The sequence below is a fragment of the Humulus lupulus genome, chromosome 5, assembly GCF_963169125.1.
Source record: "Humulus lupulus chromosome 5, drHumLupu1.1, whole genome shotgun sequence".
NCBI classification, from domain to species: Eukaryota; Viridiplantae; Streptophyta; class Magnoliopsida; order Rosales; family Cannabaceae; genus Humulus; species Humulus lupulus.
In genome coordinates, this window is record NC_084797.1 from 171,460,745 (window position 1) to 171,481,150 (window position 20,406).

Consider the following 20,406-nt stretch of genomic DNA (forward strand, 5'->3'; position numbering starts at 1 on the left):
TAATTATAGGACTGTTTTGGTTAAAAACAAAATTTAACTGATAATTTAAATTAATTTATAAAATATAATAATAGATGATTTAGTATTAAGTAAAATACAGTATTTTTGTTAATATTGAATAAAGAGGATTTAAACTTGATCAATCAGATTATTAGCACCCATATTTTCTTAATTATATAATATTAATTAAACTAAGTGCTAGAAAAATATACAAATTCAATTAAAATTAATTTAAATTTTAAAATATTTTTTTAATGTTTGAATCATTTTTAAATTTTAGTAATAAATTTTGAATTATTTTTTATTTTAAAAAAAATTGTAATTATTTTTTAAATTAAAATTGAAACAAACTAATTATATCACGTCTGTGTTTCTCCATTGCCATTATTAGCGGCCACACCAAATTTTTTGAACTACTTATTAATTTTTGTCAAAAAAAAAAGTATTTAGTCAAATAAGTGAAAGCTTTTATACTACTAACTAACTTTCATCGCAACTTGATATTTTTAATAAGGAAACTAATTTTGTTTAGATTGTGAAATTTTTTGAAACAAATTTAAGATAGTTTATTTGATAAAAAAAAGTGAGTATAGAAAAAAAAAAACAACAGTAAGTGCATATTATCATGTTATTTTGTTCTTTTTTCTCTTTTTTTGCTTGAACATATGTTATTATTATTATTATAATTTGTAAAAATAGAACAAAATAATTAATTAGTAGTTAATTTATTTTCTTGGTCTCGGTATGTTTGTGATTGATGGTCGTTGACTACAACCATCAATTACATTGATATCAGCACAAAAATGATAAGTTTAAAATATTATTAATAAAATTTATCTAATTATTTAAAAATATAAATTAGTCTTAAAGTCAAATAATAATTAATTTATAAAATTATTATTATTATTACAAATTAAAAAATTATGAATAAATAATAATTTATAAATTACATGAATATAGAAATTGATAATTATATTTAATAAAAGTTTAAAAAATTAAGAGTTAGTTATTTTTTAATTAATTTATAATAATTTAATTAATTAAATAATAAAAGTTAGATATAATATTTAATAAAATTTTAATAAATAATAAATTAGTTTAGGAAAAAAAATTAATTTGTTTATAAATAACATTATCAAATAAAACATCATAAAAATAGCATAAGATATTATAATATTGCATAAGATTTCAAAAATGATAACAAATCTCCTTTGTTATCCATTTCTATTCACATTACTAAAACTCACACTCTTATAACACTTTAGATGGCGATTGACAAGACTTGGACAACATTGAGAAATCGTGGTTGTCAAGAATATTGGAATGGTCTGCAAGCTTTTTTATGGATGGCGTCGGAACATAAAGATTCTGATGGAAGAATTAGGTGCCCGTGTGTGAGATGCAATAATAATAGATTTGAATCTTTGGATGTAGTTCGGGCACACATATTCGATAGGGGTTTTCATCAAGCTTATGATAAGTGGATTTTTCATGGTGAGGTGGAAGAAATTGTTGCTGATGAGGTGGTTGATGAGAATGAAGACGATGAGATGATTCATGTTGTGGAAGACTTCCTTTTACCGACAACTGAGGAAGTAGAAAGGGATCTCGGTGGGAGTCAGTATTATGACGAGTTATTTGAGGAGATTGAAGCGGAGTTGTATCCTGGCTGTGATTGGATTTCATCCCTGAACTTTTTAGCAAAGTTATTGCATCTAAAAGTTAGAGGGAAGATGCCTAACAACATATTTGATGAATTGCTGAAGTTGTTAAAGCTTGCATTTCCTAAGGAGAACAAAATCCCCGGATCGTACTACGAGGCGAAAAAGAGATTGAAAAAATTAGGGTTGGGATACGAGTCCATTCATGTGTGTCAGTATGATTGCTGCTTATTTTACAATGAGCATGCATCTAAAGAAACATGTCCAGTATGCGGAAGTAGTAGATGGATTACTTCCGAAATGACGAAAGGAAAAAACGTGCCACACAAGGTAATGCGTTACTTTCCGTTGACCCCTCGGTTGAAAAGATTATACAGTTCAAGGATTACAGCAAAACACATGATATGGCATCACGCCGGGAAATCAAGCAAACAGAAGACAAATGAAGTATGTAACAACACAAGGCACAAAGTCGTTGGCAGCTAAGCGTCACCAATATGTAAGTGAAGATGTTAATTTAATTTTATAAAATAACACATTCTGAAACATTTTGTTTACATTTGTATAGGAGAACCCGGATGCGCATGTTGTTGATACTTGGAGGGATACTCATATGAGAAAATTGACAAAATCTTTTGTCAATGAGGCAGCTCAACAAGATTATGTAAGTGAATAGTATTGTTTTCTTATTTCTAATGTTTATAATGTTTCTAATTTTTGTTTATAATGTTATCTTTATACAGGAAAAAATGGCGGCTGAGGTTGAGAGGTCACAGAATGAGAGGCAAAGTCAACAGCAGAGTGAGGCATCTCTAAATGTATCTGGTGTTGATTCGTCCCCGGTCGATCAATACGAGATACTAAGTAAAGTACTCAGGGAGAGATCTGACTACCAAAGAGGAGTGGGTTATAGGGCGAAAGGGAAGGCAAAAAAGATATCCTCTAGCTCTACAGATCAAAGTCAGTCCCAAGAAAATACTGCTGCTTCGCCTAATGAAGATATGAGAGTTATGGCTTTGCTGGTGAAGGAAATTCGTGAGACGTTTAAGACTTCGACAACTGTGCATCCCAGTAAACTGTATAACCCAATGTTTGACAGTTTTCTGCAGAGGCATTTGCCACCACAATCCGAAGGTGGTTCGTCTTCTCAGTCTCCTTCACAGCAGTATCAGCCTCCTTCACATCAGCAGTATCAACCTCCTTCACAGCAGCAGTTCCAGCCTCCTTCACAGTATCCGCCGCAGCAGCTGTACCAACCTCACCCAATGTATCCACCACATATGTCGTCGCAACAACCTCCTCAGTATCAAAACCAATACATTTTTGGACCCCATTCCCAGTCTCCTCCACAATATTTTAGTTTTACCGATTTTCCAGGAGGATCGATGCAGCCTCCGCCACAGCCATAGCCTCGAGATCTGTTTGGGAACCTCACGCTCGGACGATCATCACAACCACCTTATATTCCTTCACCGCCACCGCCACGGCTGCCACCGTCACAGCCGTCGTCCTCACAGCCAGACCAAAATGTTGAAGATGAGGACAATTTCAATATTAATCTTAATGACTTTCTTTAGTTACTAGTTTATATATTTGGACTGAATTAATACTTTATTTATTTTTAATGACTATAGTGATATTTACTAGGTTGATAAATATTAAAACTATTTATATTAATTTTAATGTTAGTTATGTTTAAATTAATTAAATGTTTATTTTTATTAAATTATATTATAAATTATTTTTAAAAATAATTAAATTAAATTTATTAATTTATTTAAAATTTAATTTAAAAAAAATTATAAATACAATATTAGCGGTGGACCCCGCGACTAATATTAATGCATTGGACATAGTTATTAGCGGGTTCCGCTGCTAATGTCCGTTGCTAATAATTGATTATTAGCGGCGGGTGTGTCAGTCCGCCGCTAATAATCATTATTAGCGACACTTTTTTAGGCGCGGGGTATTAGCGGCGGAGGCCCGCCGCTAAAGTGTATTAGCGGCGGAGTCCCCCGCCGCTAATAATGGAATTTGTTGTAGTGTATTGAAACAAAATTATTTATTAGAGTAGTTTACAAGGTTTAATTTATGCATCAAACATAATTAATTAGTTTATTATTTGGTTGTTTAGTTGCATTAAACAATTAGAAAAAACAACAAGGTTTAATTTATGTGGAATGATTATCATAATAAACTATTTGTTTATTTCAAATGAGTTAACTGTTTCTTTTTTGTTTATAATCACTACAATTATTTTTGTTTATTATATCTAACAAAAATCAATTAGTTTATTTCATAATATTACTTCAACTTATTTGGGTATATTTTTTTGTTTAATTTAAATTATTTGTATAATTTTTGTTCCTTTATTTTGAAGTTAAATATATATATATATATATATATATATATCAATGTGTTTATCGAATACATTAATTTTACAATAACACAGGAGGTACCACATAAATCTATAAAAATTGTTTATTTTATAATGTTTACTTCTTAAAAATAATAAATGAATAAACAAACATTTATATAAAGTTTTGTTTTATGTGTTTCATTACATAATAAAAAAACAATTAAGTTTATTTTTATGAGGAAACATTTTAATAATAAACATTTTGATTGTTTCTGTTATAGAGATTTTTATATGAAATGGACGTACGGGCATACTTGCTCAGATTGAAATAGAAATGTGTATTTGATGCATGCACATAGGTTTATTTCCTTATTTAATTGATGAGCTGAATATTATACCATAGTAATTAAGCAAAGTTAATACAAAATATTTTAAACTTTTAAAATGAAAGTACCACATATTATATAATGAATATAGTATATATATATTTGTGTGAGGTATATTCTGTATTATTAGTATAATATGAATCAAAGGTATAATTTAGTATATCTTATTATAATATAGTAGCCTAATAAAAAGAGTCCTATATTATGTGTCAACAATGAAATAGGAGTGTGTATTTTAAATAGTGCTGGACGTGCTAATCAATTCATTTGGATTTAAGAGTGTCACTAAGATTAATTAACGGGTTAAGGCTAAAAGATTTTGATTGTGGAAATAGTCGCTTTCATTAAAAAGTTTGAGTCTACACATGGGATCCCAAAAATAAGTGTTTATAAGGCATTTACAACTCTCAAAATAATTACAACCTAAGCTAGCCTAAGCGAAAAAATCTAGTTTGGCTCTAGTCCCTGTTGATCCCTCGACCATGGCGGTCGAGCAGCTGACAATGTACACACCATCCCTAAAGCTCTCCAACTCACGACTGGTCCAGGTTTCCCTTTCCCTTACCTGCACCACATAGCACCCATGTGCCAAGACTCAGCAAGAAAACTTAATTCACAAACACAAATGAACAACAGTATATAAACAGTAAACTCAAATCATTCAATTCAATAATAATAGAACATAAGCAATAAGCTAGGCAGTGACAACATGTAATTCAATCTCAGTATTCAATATAGTTAGTTAAGTGCAAATGACACTTCTGTTTATTTAGTGACGTTTAGGCTCAAAGCCCTTAGGCCGAGTCCTCTGGTCATATAGCTGACTCTGGCACACTTAGGCCAAGGTGCGTTCTGCACGCTTATCTTCAGCCGCAGCTCCCTTAGGTTGAACTTTCAGATCAAATATAAAAAACACAAATAGATTGTAGAACACGCAATCGGTTGCAACATAAACAAGCATGTCTATCCAGAAATTCTCAAATACATATATAATCATTATCTCACGTATAATCATATTCATTAACAGGGGTCCAAGCCCCGATCACAACCTAAGTGCAGTTTTCTTACCTCGAGTCCTGAGCTGAAAGTATAAGGCGATCTCGAGTACGATCCTTAATTCGGAGCCTTAGCGATATAACCTAGTCACAACGCAATAATGGATAACCATTAAAACCTAAACCAATTAAAAGCTTAAAAATAATATACTAGCATCCGGGACCTCAAATTCTACTAAACCAGGTAGTAGAATCATTCGCGAGCACTTAGGTTTGAGTTCATGAGCCTAAGAACCCTATTTGGCCAACATGTCCTATTTGAGTCGCGGAGCTCCTCAGAGGCGTCGAGGCCCTCTACAAGTCATAGAGCATTCTAAGGAAAATTCCTAGACACGCACTGCGGTGCGCCCTGCCCAGCACCGCGGCACTAAGGCGATTCAGCGAATCCCCCTAGGCCTTAGAGTTTATGCGGGCCGCGGTGCTCAAGAACAACGTCGCGGCGCGACCTTGCGAACCCAGAAACTCCAACATTTTCCTGCATTTTCCCCGAGCTCAAATCATCAAAATCCAACTTAAACATGGATCATAGCTAGAAATGAGCCTCTACGCCTTAATAGTACATTCAGAGCAAACACAATCACCTAAAAATCTAACCAAAACCCCCCTAGGAACTAAGAATTCAGCAAGATTTTTAAAAACTTAAGAAAACTCAAAACTAAAACCTCAAATTACCTTGGGTAAATTGCGCCCAGCTGCTCCCCTTAAGTTTAGAAAATCCCAACTTCAATCCCCAGCAAATCCTTTCCCCAAAGTTCAGAGAATTAGTATTCTTCTTTCAACTTTCTAAAGTTTCCCCAAAGAGAGTGAGAAAGAGAGTAAACGTGAGAGAGAGAACCTAAGTGGGTTTTGTGTTTCTAGTCACTTCTTGAAGACTTTCCCAAGTCTATCTCTTGACACAAAAGACCAAAATGCCCCTTGACTTATCCTTAGCTTCTTAATGCCTTCAATGGCAAACCCGCCATTTACCACAATTCCTGCTAATCCTCAAGTGGTCCTATAAATTCTCAATTAATCCTGACGTGCCCAAATAATCACCAAATAACTACCTATTACCCAATAAATCCCAAATACGCACTAAGTCCCTGAAATACCTCTAGGCTCACCCCGAGTCGGGCATTTAACCCCATTGTGACTATTTCGCTAATCCACTCGCTAGGATCGCCTCAAGCCAAATATTGTAAATATATCCACATAATAATGTGGTCTCGATCATTTAACACATATAATCACATTTATGCCCTCAACGAGTCAAAATTACAAATATGCCCTTATTAATAAAAACGGGCCAACATGCATATTTAATACACATAAACATGCACATATATTCATATTATTGTATAACTCATGTATGCCACGTAGTCACACATTTAATCTATTAATTCCACACACACATATATATATATCCAATTATGCCAATTATTATTTCGATGAATAAATAAATACAATGGTTTATTATTATTGTTATATTTATATTGTTAAATTATTGTTTGAATACTTTTGTAAATATCATAAAAAATTTATATTCATTATTGAGGATGTGATCTTGTATTAGTACGAGAGAATTAAGATCAAATGAATGAATAAAAATAGTCAACAACAACAAATTGAAGTTATGGAATTCTTTAATTGGGATTGTAAGTACGGTTTACTGAGTATCATGTTGATACAAATAATCTAGATTCAGATTATTGATGTGGTAAGACATCTTGGTAAATGTGCTTTATATAATATGATTATATATGACATGGACTGATATGAATAAAAGTCTTTATCCAAAAACTATTTAATAATAAAGAATTGTAATTCATACCATAACTGATGATCATTTATAGATCAACCTAAATCCTGAGTGTTCATGAACTCTTGTTCATGTTCATTAAATCTTTTGATTCATTTGTTAAGGTCTCTTCATAGAATGAGGCTAATGACTTTTGTTTTGGAGATTTAATATCATGGATGGCTGAGAACATGTATCAACAATACGGAATCTAATCTTTCCTAACGGATCGTATATTAGTTCACTTAAGGGTTAATTCTAGAACTTAATGATTTTGAGCTCAAATCTATAATTAGATTATAGATTAATTATTCACTGGTGAATTAATGGTACTTAAGAAATAAGAAGTAAATTAGAAAGGTAAAATGGTAAATCTTCCATTCTAATTTATGAACTAATTAATTAGAGGGTTGAACTATTGTAAGATGGTTATATCAATGGACAACTTAGAATAAGATTTATGTAAAAGTATATCTATAACATAAAGAGTGCAATTCTGAATTTATAGTGGAGAAATATCAGAATTAATAAATTAACTATTATAATTAAAGAGTTTAATTATTTAGTTTCAATTTATTAGAGCTTAATGTTATAGGTCCCTGGTCCCCGAAATGGCTCAAACAAACACTGACAAAGGTAAATACAAAAAATGGGCAAAATGACTAAAATATTTTTCTATGCATTACACATAATTATTCTATAATTATGTGTAATTAATTAATTGAGAATTAATTAATTATTTAATTTAACAAAAATATATTTAATTTTGAATTAATTTATTTTTTTGGGATTTTTGGTATTTAAATAATAATACAAATTGGGAAAAATCACATGCCTTCCTTGGCATGTGGTACACGTGTAGCACAGTGCACAGTCACTATGCTACACGCATAAGAAGCTCATGGCAGTTTCTTGGTTCCACAATTTTAGTTATTTAAATATTAAATAAATAATGAGATATTGTAATATGATTAAAATATTATTATTTAAACAAAATCTGATAACTAATTAGTTCTTTTCAGGTTATTTAAAATAACTATTATTTTATTTTTAATATATTGGATATATTAAATATAGGAGATCAGTTTTTCAGAGTGATACTTTTCAGTGATAGAAAATATATCGTGAAATCTGCCTGAGAGAAATAGAACAGTGATACAAGCATAGGTCACTGTTCTTCACAACCTTAGGTCCAAACTTTATCAGATCTCACGTGTTGAGAACATCTGATAAATAGATTTTGCCTATTATTTTGTATAGCGAGCCCACACTCGTTATTTGAGTGTTGAGAACATTCTAGAAGATCCTGGTGTGGAATCTCAAGGATTTTTGTCATACAAAAAGATAGCAGCAAGGAAGGACTTGAGGTAATTTTCTATTCATATATTTGATTCAATATATATATATGTATGTGAAGAAGTAGATCTAGAAATCTTGTGGGGTTAAATTAACAATTTTGATTGTTGTTCTGCTGCGTATAATGTCTGATTTGATCTATAAAAACCAACAAATGGTACCAGAGCCATCTTCACACATATATATATATTGAATCTATGTGGGTTTAGTTTTATGCATTTATTTATTTTTGATGAATGAATGGATGGCTTAATATGATTGAATGCATGAGAATGTTGAATCGTTAATTGTATGGTGTTTTGGGTTAGGATTTGTTTATGATTAGATCATTGTGTAAGCCATTATGGGGCATAGGATTTATGTAATTTTATTTGATTTTTGACACCATAAAATTGTAATTCCGATCACACAAAAGTCAAAACGGAGCCCGGGATTCATAATTCAGCCATCGTTCCTCCGAGGCCGCCTTCCGAGCCGCTGCTGGGGATGTCGTACGGACGTCCGTACGGACAGGTCTGTACAGATCCATACGGTTCCGTACAAATGGGTCCCGGCAGCACTGTTTGGTGCCATGTGTCCCCGTCTTGCTGGTTTAGAATTTTTTTTAATTTTAAAATGTTAAATATCCTATTTATTATAAATTTGATATTTAAATAATGAGATAATTTTGTTATCCTAACAAACTTTTTTGAAAATATTATTTAAATTTTAAAAAAAATAACAGATTTTAATTAAATTTATTTAAGTTTTTTTTAATTAAAATTTGTTTTAATTAAAAAGGAAAATAAAATAATGATTATTTAAAAGTTTTGTTTTAATTAATCAAGATAATTAGAAAATTGTTTTCTTATTATTATTCTGGAGCAACAACGACGTATATCCTACCGAAAGTAAAGTAAAGAAACCCGATGGAGATCAAGGCGGTTTTATTTTATTATATTTTAATTTTATAAAGATGTTGTAAAATTAGAAATACTCAAAAGCACCCGGTTCAACATTTATTGGTTATTTATTTATTTCAATAATTGTTTTCATGTGATTGATAACTCTTCATGCATTTTGTGCCATACATAAAAACCTCACATAGCCATTATCATGCATCTCATTGGTAGAAACATGATTATTAGGATTGTCCTATATGTTTATATGAATTGTTTTGCGAAACTAATTGCATATAAATTACTTAGTTTTATTATTTGAAAACTTGGTAAAATATCACACCGGTTTTAAGTCTTTATGACTTAATTTCTTTAAACCAACTTTATTTTAAAATTGTTTTTTAGTAAAGTTTAGATGAACATAATTGGTAATTTAAAATTGGATATGGACCTAGAAACTCGCTTTCTTTCCAATTTTAATTATGTTCATAAAGTTTAAAGAATCTATAATTAATTTGGAATTAATTAGGTTAAAAACACTTATTTCAAAATAGTGAGTGGGAGAGGGTTGATATCTAAAACATAACTCGTGGTCTCCATTATTAATATAACAGCGTGAGATGTAAATAGCACCTCGCGACGGCTTTGTTTTCGTCCCCCTAAGGAAAATGCCTAGACATATCAATAGCAAGGTTATATTTCTTACAAAGATAGGAACTAATCTCTACAAGAAAAAATGCTTTTAATAACACCAAAAATGTGTTATCAAAACATACCATAACACTTTTTGATGTGTTAAGACCGACTATGTTATCATAGGTCAGGGTACTTTACATAACACTTTATCATTGTTATACAGATGTGTTATTATACTGTCAACGATAACACAATTTCTGTGTTATTTTAATAAATAGACAAGTGTTTAATTATGTTATTTATAGTCGATTATATAACACATTTCAATACTTATAAATTTTTGTTATACTACACTTTAGTATAGCACTTTTTTTGTGTTATACTACACTTTAGTATAACACATTATTTGTGTTATACTACACTTTAGTATAACACATGTGTTATATTAGCTTAGAGAAACATAATATTTTTTTACTTACACAAAACTAGGAAAACAAATATGAAAGTTGAAGCCAAATAAGGTAACATAAATAGATTTTTATTAATTACTCAAATGTAATTACAATATTTAGTCTACTAGTCTAGGCTTAAGAAATCATATTACAACATAATTTATGCCCAATTCAGATTCCTTTATCACTAAATACAAAACAAGAAATGTATACAAAAATTAGTGAAATACATTCTTCCATTCTTAAGGCCTCAACTACAAATGTTGTCAAGAATTGCTCCAAAGAAATCATCTCAATATACCTGCACATTGTAAAAAAAAAGTCCTTTTATTATTAAGAACATAAGACTTAAGCTAGTTTCCACCTGTAAGCATATAAAGTTTAAACAATTGTTATGCTTGAGAGAGAGAGAGAGAATGAAAGAAAGGACCTATAACAACTGTTATGCTTGCAATGATCACCACTGTGACTGATAAGCCAACAAAAGCCCAAGCATGCTGAGTTGAGAGATTTCCAAGGCTAAGTACCACCCCTCCTGCCATTGCAAACATCACAGAAGGCCAATTATCCTGCACCAATCACCCTAACATGAAACTAAGATATACCATAAACAACATGACACAAGCATTATTTAAAGAAAAAATTGCTCATGAAACATTACCCATGGCTGGCTAAAGCATAAACAGGTTAAAAAGCAAGGCAAAAACATATATATTAGCATTGCTTCTCTATACAAAAAGCATGGGATTTCCATAAATAATGAAAGTAAGAGATCTCAATTATATATGTGGTGGAGAGCTCTCAAGAGCCATCCACCATAAAGATAACATGAACAAAATTCTTAAATGTTGTTAAAAAAATTTACTATTGAAGAACCCACTGTGTCACATGAAATATAAATCAGTTTCACAGTCATTAGGAGAAAAGTATCCAGTACATATTTAAAAGAAAAAAAACATCACTTAAATGATAAAAATAAATATGACAAGGGAAAGGGTGATTACTATTTTCATCACCGAAACATGATTCTTAAGCTATTTCTTAATAGTTCTCCTACTTGTTTTAGACAAACTTATCACATAGTTTCGCATCCATCAAAAAGCAACCACCAAATAATTTTTTCTTAAAAAAAAAGGATCATTCAAGCAAAAAAGTAACAGATTGAAGTCATATAAAGGATAAAGTACATTAATAAAACCAAAGTTTGCAAGCAGAAGCAACTAATGTCAAATGCAAACTAAAATCTTTGAATAGACTCCCAATCTTCAAAACTTAGTATCATCGCTACCCTTTAAATAAGCATGGAAATGAGTAGAATTTCTGGTACAATAATAACTTACCCGGAAAATAGCAACAGACCTTGACAGAAATGGCAGATGTTTTGGATATCGCATGTAATATGGACATAAGATGACCACAAGCAAATATTGCAGCTTTTATATGTTGAAAGGTTAAAATATAGACAGAACAATGATGTTATACCACTCAGATTGGAAGACCAACAAAGTTAAACTCTAGAACTGGTGCTAATGGTGCTGTAGAAGTCTTTCCTCTAGTGTGGTTATATTTACACACTTTTCCAAATTTACATCCCTCTGACCTCAAATAATACTGCAAGAAGCTCAAGATTTTATAGCACCATAAATCTATTATTAGTCCAAAAGACACATTGCAGTCAAATATGTGGTATTAAAAGAGAGTAAAAAAATCTCCTGAAATCTTATAATATATAACTTTTAGTAGAGTACATCATGAGTAGAAGAATGGACTCAAAATCTCTATTTCCTAAACTACTATCTAGCTCTAGAAGACAAACAAGCTTCTAAAAATAAGCTCAGAAACTGTACATACTCAATAAACTAACCTTGCATTTCCTAAAGTTTCATGAAAAGTTTAAGAGAAACGGTCAAGAATAGACATAAAAAGGAAGTGAGGAAAACAAGAGAAGCTTACATGACAGAGAATGATAGAGGTGGAGCCATTATAGCCAACCACAAACAAAAACCCCATGTGGCAGCAAGGTCTAGAGACTAGCTTAAACTTAAACTCTCCAGGCCATTTCTTTTTTTTTTTTTCTTCAGAATTTTCACTTAAATACCTAAGTTTAACTTGAAAGGTAGAAAGATACCAAAATTTTGTCAGGCAATAAATAAAATAAGAAAATAAGTTAAAATGACAATGATATCATAAACTAAACTCACTCGATAAAATTAACTTCCATTTAAAAGTAAACATTTCCAATAGATAGACTTCAGCAATTGATGATTTCAGATTTTTATAATCTTTAAGAATAGTAGATTTTTTTTCTTTCTTCTTCTTTTCTTATTTGGACAGAAAGATACTTGAAACATATTTATTAAGTGCAGGACAAATAAGAGAAAAAATGAAGGAAGCTATTCTAAAATACTAAGGAAAATTACCTGTTGTTTAAGCCATTCATTATAAAGTTGTTGCCAACCAAGTTACTGCCAAAAAAAATGAGAGTTTTTTTTTAGACAGAAAGAGTTAACCAAATGTTACAAGCATGTTAACCCAAGAGAGAAAACTAAAGATGTATTACAGATAAGAGAGTGAGCTAATGTTGAAAAGAGAGTCTGGAATCTGTCCATTTAACTTGTTAAAGCTCAAATCTCTGTAAAAAAAAAAGTGCAACTTCATGAGTGAACATGAAAAGTTTATAGTGCAAGTAGGGTAGTTTTGAGTTTCTTAATTAACTTACAGTTTTTGTAACTGTTGGAGCTCTCCGTTATTCGATGGAATTGTACCAGTGATATTGTTGTTCCTAAGTACTCTGCATGTTTTTTTTAATAGTTGTTAGATTATATCTCAAAGCAGAACAACACAGAAGAAAAAAGATATGTTTGAATTTGAATGATTTATTAGAAAGGGTGTAATAATGTGTTGAAACCATGTTACTTACAAGGTACTTAGAGACTTCATATCCTTGATAAATGCAAGAGAAGAACTTACATTAGATATTTCACTTAACCGCCTACAGATAATTGACACTAAAGATTGTTAGCATTAAAAACGTGCATATAAATATGAAAATGATTATTAAATATAGTACTCACAAGTCTAATAGGGAAGTCAGATTCGCGATCGTTGATGGTATAAATCAGTGTATGATAAAAATTGATTCAAGTATCTTATGCACGCCACACCATTTGCTGAATAATTTCTTTGGAACAATCTATGCACATATGACTCCACTCTTAGATTCTCAGTACACAAAAGGCCTGTCAAAACAAAGTGAACAATTTTTTTTATTATTTTTGAAGCAAAAAAACATACACAGAAGAAAAGGAAATTGGTAACAAAATAAGAAAGACAGTGAAGATAAAAATCATAATGCAGCATGTGGACATGGAATTCAAACTTTCAAAATCATAATACAGTGAAAAAATGTATTGTATTTCTCAAAAAGAAGACAGTACAATGATATGTATTATATTATATGCTTTTTTTTTTATGTGTAATGATGAAAGCCATAAAAGCTATAAAGTATAAGGCTATATATGCACATATAACACATTTTATAATCCACAACAATTAACAGATCTTGCATAATTTGGATATCTTATAAAGTATTCCAAGAAAATGTTACAAGACCCTCATATTAGATAATTTATAGTTTCCTGATCATTAGAGAGAAAAATACATATAGGAAAACACATAAGCAGTGATTTACCAATGTGAACCCAAACTGTAAATAGTAATTAAACACACCTAAAGAATTTAGTAGAGCATAAAACTTGTGGAAACTGGGCATTTAATGAAACTCCAGTCAGTCTTCCAAAACAGAGGGTTTCTTTGCTGCTGTGCCACATCATCATCATCTAAAATCATAATTGGGAATCAAGAGCTTCTTTCAGAAATATAGAATTCTAAACAATTCCAGTCTCAGATTTTCAGTGTACATAAATCCTGTCAAAACAAAGTGAGCAATGAATAAGAATGCCAACCATAACAAACTATATATATTGAAAATAATATGAAAAAAATTGGATTGAGTTCATATTATAATACCTCATATAGAAAAAAAATGTGCACTTTAGCTGAAGCTTTAATTGAAAAGAAAAGAAGAAGAAAAACCATCTTTAGAGATGTAAAATAATCTCAAATGACTACAGGTCCTACCATACTATTATAAGTAAATATTTTTATAAAAATTGAATAATATTCAAAGACGTAAAACAAACCTGGGATTGTGGTAAGCCAAACTTGGAGCAAACTGTACAGAAACCAAAAATAAAAAATCTTACTTAAGAAGCGATAATGAGAGGTTGGACTATCCAAAAGAAGGCTGAATTATCTAAGTTCTATGATATTACTATGAAATGATTCTTAAAATATACATGGTTAAATTAACTAAAACTTATCATGGTTCTTATCATGCATTACTTTTATAGATAAAAAATGTATAAAAATTATTTTTATTATACAAAATGCAGAGCACAATATACTGATTGGAATAAAAACCATGATAATATAAATGATTAGTGTCATTGCAGGCCTGAAGTGTAGTGCCAAAGAGATCCTCTAATATAAATAATATATAGTTCTTCTAGTATTATATATCTGTAGTGTAGTGCCAAAGAGATCCTTGGGAGTATATGACACACATCAAGACTAGGTCCACATCAAGTTAATATAATACATATTTGGTAAAAAAAATATACACAAAGTACCAATTTGCCTTGAATTTCTCGTGATTGTTTAAAATACCTTATTTAATCAAACATTCTGAAGTTAAAAATTGATATTGCTACTATAACCCACCAGATAATTGTTGCTAAAAAAAATTAGCATCTAATTCATTACATACAGAAAGAAATATCAAGTATGCAGCCAGAAAAAACTGGTGCATACAGGGTGGCCTACTTTACTAGACTATATGATCACAATTATCTTCTTCTACATATCCATGGAATTTGAGATGGCCCAAATCAGCAATGCATATATACATACATGTAACATTCATCTAATGAGGAAAAAAGATATAATTTCTAATATAAACAAGAAAAAAAAAAGCACAAAGAAAAGCAAAACAGAAAATTGAACGAAATGATACAAAACCCCAGTACCTTAACAGAGGAAACCTGATCAATATTCGCAAGTACATCAATGGAGCATTCAAAAAGTCCGTGCATCGAGTCCTGCTCAACTTCTTCCGTCTACAACAACAATTATCTAGTTTTAGTTTTGTAGTGATAACTGGATGTATAAATTTATAGCCTGCTAGTGCTAGGATAGATCACCAAATACCTTATAACCAGCAGAAAGAGCATAAACAACTCCAGGCAACAGCACAACCATGTGCTCATTTAAAATGGAAGACTCCTGCATGTAAACAAACCAGTTAATATAACAATGAAGTTAATATAAAGCAGTCAATCTTAAGGTTTGTAACAACAAAATCTATCAGGATAAAAATCCAAATGTGTACCTCATTTAAAGAGGAAGAAAGCTAGGAACTTATGCCAATTCACTATCATAAAGAGATGAGAACCATTGATGAGTCAAGAAAATGTGTATAAAATGCAGCAGACTTGAAAATTTCATAAAAACAAAAACATATAATACATCAAGTAGTAGTCTTACGAAGCACCATTGCCTCCACCGTCACAAAGATAGACTCTTTTCCAATTGGATCAAAATTGTCTAATCTTACCAAACACGCCATAAGTTATACTTACCTTGCTGGCTGTTAAAGCTTATTAAAAAGTACAAAAATTTAATGATCTCGAAGAGAGGACCAAAATGAAAACCCACCTCAACTAACCCAAAAACTTTCTTGCAAGTAAATTCTTCTTCATACAAATGCATAAAATTATGAATAATTTATTTTTTCCAGACCAAGAAAAGAAATTATTTAATTATGTAGAGTTCCTTTAATAAGAACTCCACTAATCCTATGTGTTGTTGTTACATACAAATACAATGCTAATCTACACTAGAAGAAAAATGATGGTAAGGTTCAATTTTTGCATCTAATATCTGTTATTTTGTAGCTCAGTTGCCCTTGCAATTTCTTGAGTAGTTGGAAGAGGACAATCGGGACTGTGACTGAAAAAAATCAAAAGGTTGAATGGCTCCGAAAGATCTTCGAGTAGCATTCGGTGAATCTGATAATAGGGGTTCATAAACTGGATTTCTGTTCTTGGGTTAAGTTATGGACAAAGGAGTAACATATTTCTCTATTTATCTTGCTTGGGGCTCAATGTTGCCCAGTGACAGAATAGGTCCACCCAAACGTTCAACCTGCTGAAGCGTATTGATTTTACTTGGTCTGTACGTGTACCGGAAGAACTTTATAGCAAGAGTCGGACCCATCCCTGCTGCAACTATGAGCTGTAATAAAAAAAAAGTAAAAATAGTTTCTATTAGTATATAAAACTGCAATGCCAACAATGGCCTTGACTTTGACTTCTCTATAATAAAATTTTCAGGTTACCAACGATCAGATGTTGCATCAAGGAAGAGATTAAATGAAATTTTATTAATTATCTTTTGCAAGTCAAATAGCTAAATATTATGAAACTAGGCCTGGGTCTCTATCATCGACTCCATATTATTGGTCGTAACCTCAAAATTTGAAGCATATATGAAATGGAGTACCGAAGCCATTCTCCATAGTAGGATGGATCGCCTCTGAGAAGACTATCTGGGGTTTCCAATTTTCATGCAAATATAAGACCAAAATGTCCTGATATGTAAGCTATAAGGATAAATAAAATAACACCGAATTATACGAATTTTCCTCTGTAGTTCTAAGCAGCTTTCAAGTCAGGGCATTCTAAAAAGAATATTTGAATGTTGTAAGAATACCATTTCAGTGTTTGTTAGATTAAGCAGCAAGAAGGCTTTACAAAGAGTCAAATTTGAATCAACAAAGCATGCTTAATAGAAAGAAACTTACTTTGTTTCTAATATCATAACAAAAGCCAGCAACCAAATACATCCAGAGAGAACAACCAATGAGATCTCCTCCATTTCACTTTTTTCATAAGCGTAGGCATGTATGCTGATTACAAATACAACAATTGCCTGGACATCAATCAAGCCAGGAATCAGTATCAGTGGATAAAAAACAACAACCATCTCTATATTTTGAGCAACCAAAGTTTTGGTCAATGTAATGGTTCTCTAAGTAACATCTAAATTTAAGTTCAAGTTTTGTCAAAGTGCTTAAAACTAAATAATTCAGCAGGCCTGAATATAAAAGAACAAAAGAAGCAAAAATAGTTGTTTAGGAGTTCGACTATTTTAAAAAACACAACTCACATGAAAAAGAGATCTTCCAAACCATCCAGCGAATGTGCTAGGATTCAGAAGTCTGTTCCCAAGAATAAAAAAACAAAGTGAAAATTAGCATTTTAGGTTAGACAGTAAATTCCCATTGGCAATTCTGATGGGAAAAATATCTCAAATAAACATTAAAAATCAAATGTGAGGTGAATTATCCTATAAAGAACCTTCCCGCTTGACAATAAAACAAAATTTGTGGATGCTGCATCACTGTTTCTTCACTAAGATCTTTGTCCAGGACACTGACTAGAATAGGAACACTAGTGTAGAAAACATTATAAGCCATCAAGCTAACATAATTAAAAAGACTAGTCCCTGAGACACCTGAAACAAAAGAGAAGCTGAAAACATGCCAAAGTTAGTACACCAGACATTTAAAAAAGAATAATATACAAGATCAGAAGGAATAATGTTTACATGTCAATTATAAAAGATATAAAAGTTGAAAATAAATGGCATTGTCCAGGAGAACTCACAAGATCTGGATGAAACAAACCACCAGAGACTTGTAAAATGAATACTGGGATAGAAATGTTGTACGATTGTATGAGTAACGTCCATGGACAAGTATTAATCTTTTCAGAAACCTAAACTCTGCAAAACAATACAATAATACCAAAACAAATCACTCTACCCTGTTCGTTCTGTCAAGTTTCCAAAAAGTGAGAGGAGGGGTTTAGGTATCAGCAACTTACTCCCAATACTATAATTAGCTGCTCTTGCTACCTGCAGCCCCTCTCTCCCACTGATTCCAACTCCAATGTCAGCTTGTTGTATCATTCTTACATCATTCCCTCCATCCCCAATGGCCAATGTTCTATAATCACATGATTTTAAAATCTCCACAAGCTGCAAAATAGAGTTAAACGCAATATGTACTTATGTATTCAACATTTTATGACATCACACGTAGAGTAAGAGCCTTTAAATTTGGAAAACAAGGACAACAAAAAAATAACTAAAAAATAATATGACTAACTTTGTTTTAGTAGATGTATCAGAGATAATTTCAATTAAGATGTATTAAGACCAGTTAACTATACTAGATAACAGGAGGGTTAATCTGCTAAATCATCAACAATCAATTTCATGACTCCAAGTGCTCCCCAGCAAAAACTTTTAACTCCAGAAAACATAGTTTTTTAGAAAAACATCTTATATCTTTTCTAGCTTCAAATCATGTCCATGAACTCCAATCCCCATTCAAAAGATAGGAAATCTAACTATACAGCATACCAGTTTCATACGTTTTATATAGAGAAATATTATAGTTTCCCCAAGGGGATGTCAACACATAGCTAATGTCTACCAGATCCTGGTCATATTAATTTAAATTTTAAAATGTACCATGTATTTAATCACAGGTCCAGTGATAACATATAGCCGGTACTGATAAGGATTACCTGTGCTTTCTGTGATGGTGTTACCCGACAACATATAGCAGTCCTTGACAATATTGCTAATTTAGTAAAAGTTGTTCGATAATGCTTAAGTGCAATTTCAAGAGCCCAACCATCAACAACAAATGCCACATCTTGTTGAAAAGTGAAAAAATAAGAAGACAAACAAGCTCATTAAGATACAAACAAAAAACAAAAAGTAGAGAGAAAAATTCAATAGCTTCTTCACAAAAACATCCCAATATCTACAACAAACATGTACACATATAGTGTACATAACCTTATCAAATACTCCCACGTCCTTCACAGCAATTAAAAACAACTAGATCCATGGTTTGGAAAAACTTTTGAAGAAGCCTACATGTTGAAACCATTTCAATCTGAGACATGGAAAATAAAAAGTATTTAAACCATCCTTTTTTAATGCTTTCGTATTATGTGCCATTTTACGAACTAAGGTTATGTTTCAATTCTTATGAATCTATGCTTATTAAATTCTTATTTTTTTTCTTCATAATTTTATGATATTTTAAATGTTATTCAACTTACACCTCAATCCAATTCAAAACCTACCTTTCGATTCAATTGAGAAAATTGCCTTCAATCCTGATATAGTTTTTTACAAACTTTGACTAGAAAAATGAAATTATACTTATTAACACACAACAGATTGAGCTTGAAAGAAACTTAAATTGTCTGATATAAGTATAACAATGAACTTTTTTCAACATTTTGATACAGCCTAGAATGTTAATAATGGCAAAGATAATCTAAAGTTGATTTCTCACAACTAGGAGCTATATAAAATACCTTAGGTTCTGAAGTTGTAATCCTCATTGTAAGTAAAACTCTCTCTAAACTTTTGCCGACTTCATCTTCTATTTTGCCATTAATTAATAGAAGCTGTCCTTTTGGCTCTGTCAGGTCAGAAAGCATAACATAAAGCAAATAATATTTAATGAAAATTGATAATATTAAAGAGAGGGAAGAAACATATCCCTTACAAAGCTATGGAAGGCAACAAACTCAAACCATTAAATTAAGAAATAGAGCCAGGTAGAACACACCATAGCAAGTTAAAGTCACCTCTTTATTTAAGCCACACAAGTCAATCTTTAGCCCCAATTGTCACAAC

General features: G+C 31.3%; 1 protein-coding gene and 1 long non-coding RNA gene across 2 annotated transcripts; both read right to left on the reverse strand.

The window, feature by feature from the left end:
* Positions 1 to 13,018: 13,018 nt before the first annotated feature.
* On the reverse strand, positions 13,019 to 14,428 carry LOC133833834 (uncharacterized). The gene is made up of 5 exons (XR_009893160.1): positions 14,290 to 14,428; positions 13,635 to 13,799; positions 13,481 to 13,552; positions 13,280 to 13,351; positions 13,019 to 13,192 (listed from the first exon to the last, which is right to left on the reverse strand). It is a non-coding gene; the product is annotated as an uncharacterized LOC133833834 (long non-coding RNA).
* A 3,035-nt stretch (positions 14,429 to 17,463) lies between these two features.
* On the reverse strand, positions 17,464 to 20,108 carry LOC133779688 (phospholipid-transporting ATPase 2-like). The gene is made up of 8 exons (XM_062219619.1): positions 20,082 to 20,108; positions 19,564 to 19,651; positions 19,275 to 19,405; positions 18,567 to 18,720; positions 18,348 to 18,465; positions 18,039 to 18,212; positions 17,848 to 17,899; positions 17,464 to 17,610 (listed from the first exon to the last, which is right to left on the reverse strand). The coding sequence occupies exons 1-8, from the start codon at positions 20,106 to 20,108 to the stop codon at positions 17,479 to 17,481; spliced, it is 876 nt and encodes a 291-aa protein (XP_062075603.1). The 3' UTR covers positions 17,464 to 17,478.
* Between the last annotated feature and the right edge of the window lie 298 nt (positions 20,109 to 20,406).

Excerpts from the sequence above, each read along its gene's own strand:
- LOC133779688 (XM_062219619.1), bottom strand. The coding sequence starts at position 20,108 with ATGAGGATTACAACTTCAGAACCTAAG. Across the intron at positions 19,652-20,081 it reads TTACAACTTCAGAACCTAAG|ATTGAAATGGTTTCAACATG; the intron begins GTATTTTATATA and ends TCCATGTCTCAG. Across the intron at positions 18,721-19,274 it reads CACCATCACAGAAAGCACAG|CTTGTGGAGATTTTAAAATC; the intron begins GTAATCCTTATC and ends TCTATTTTGCAG.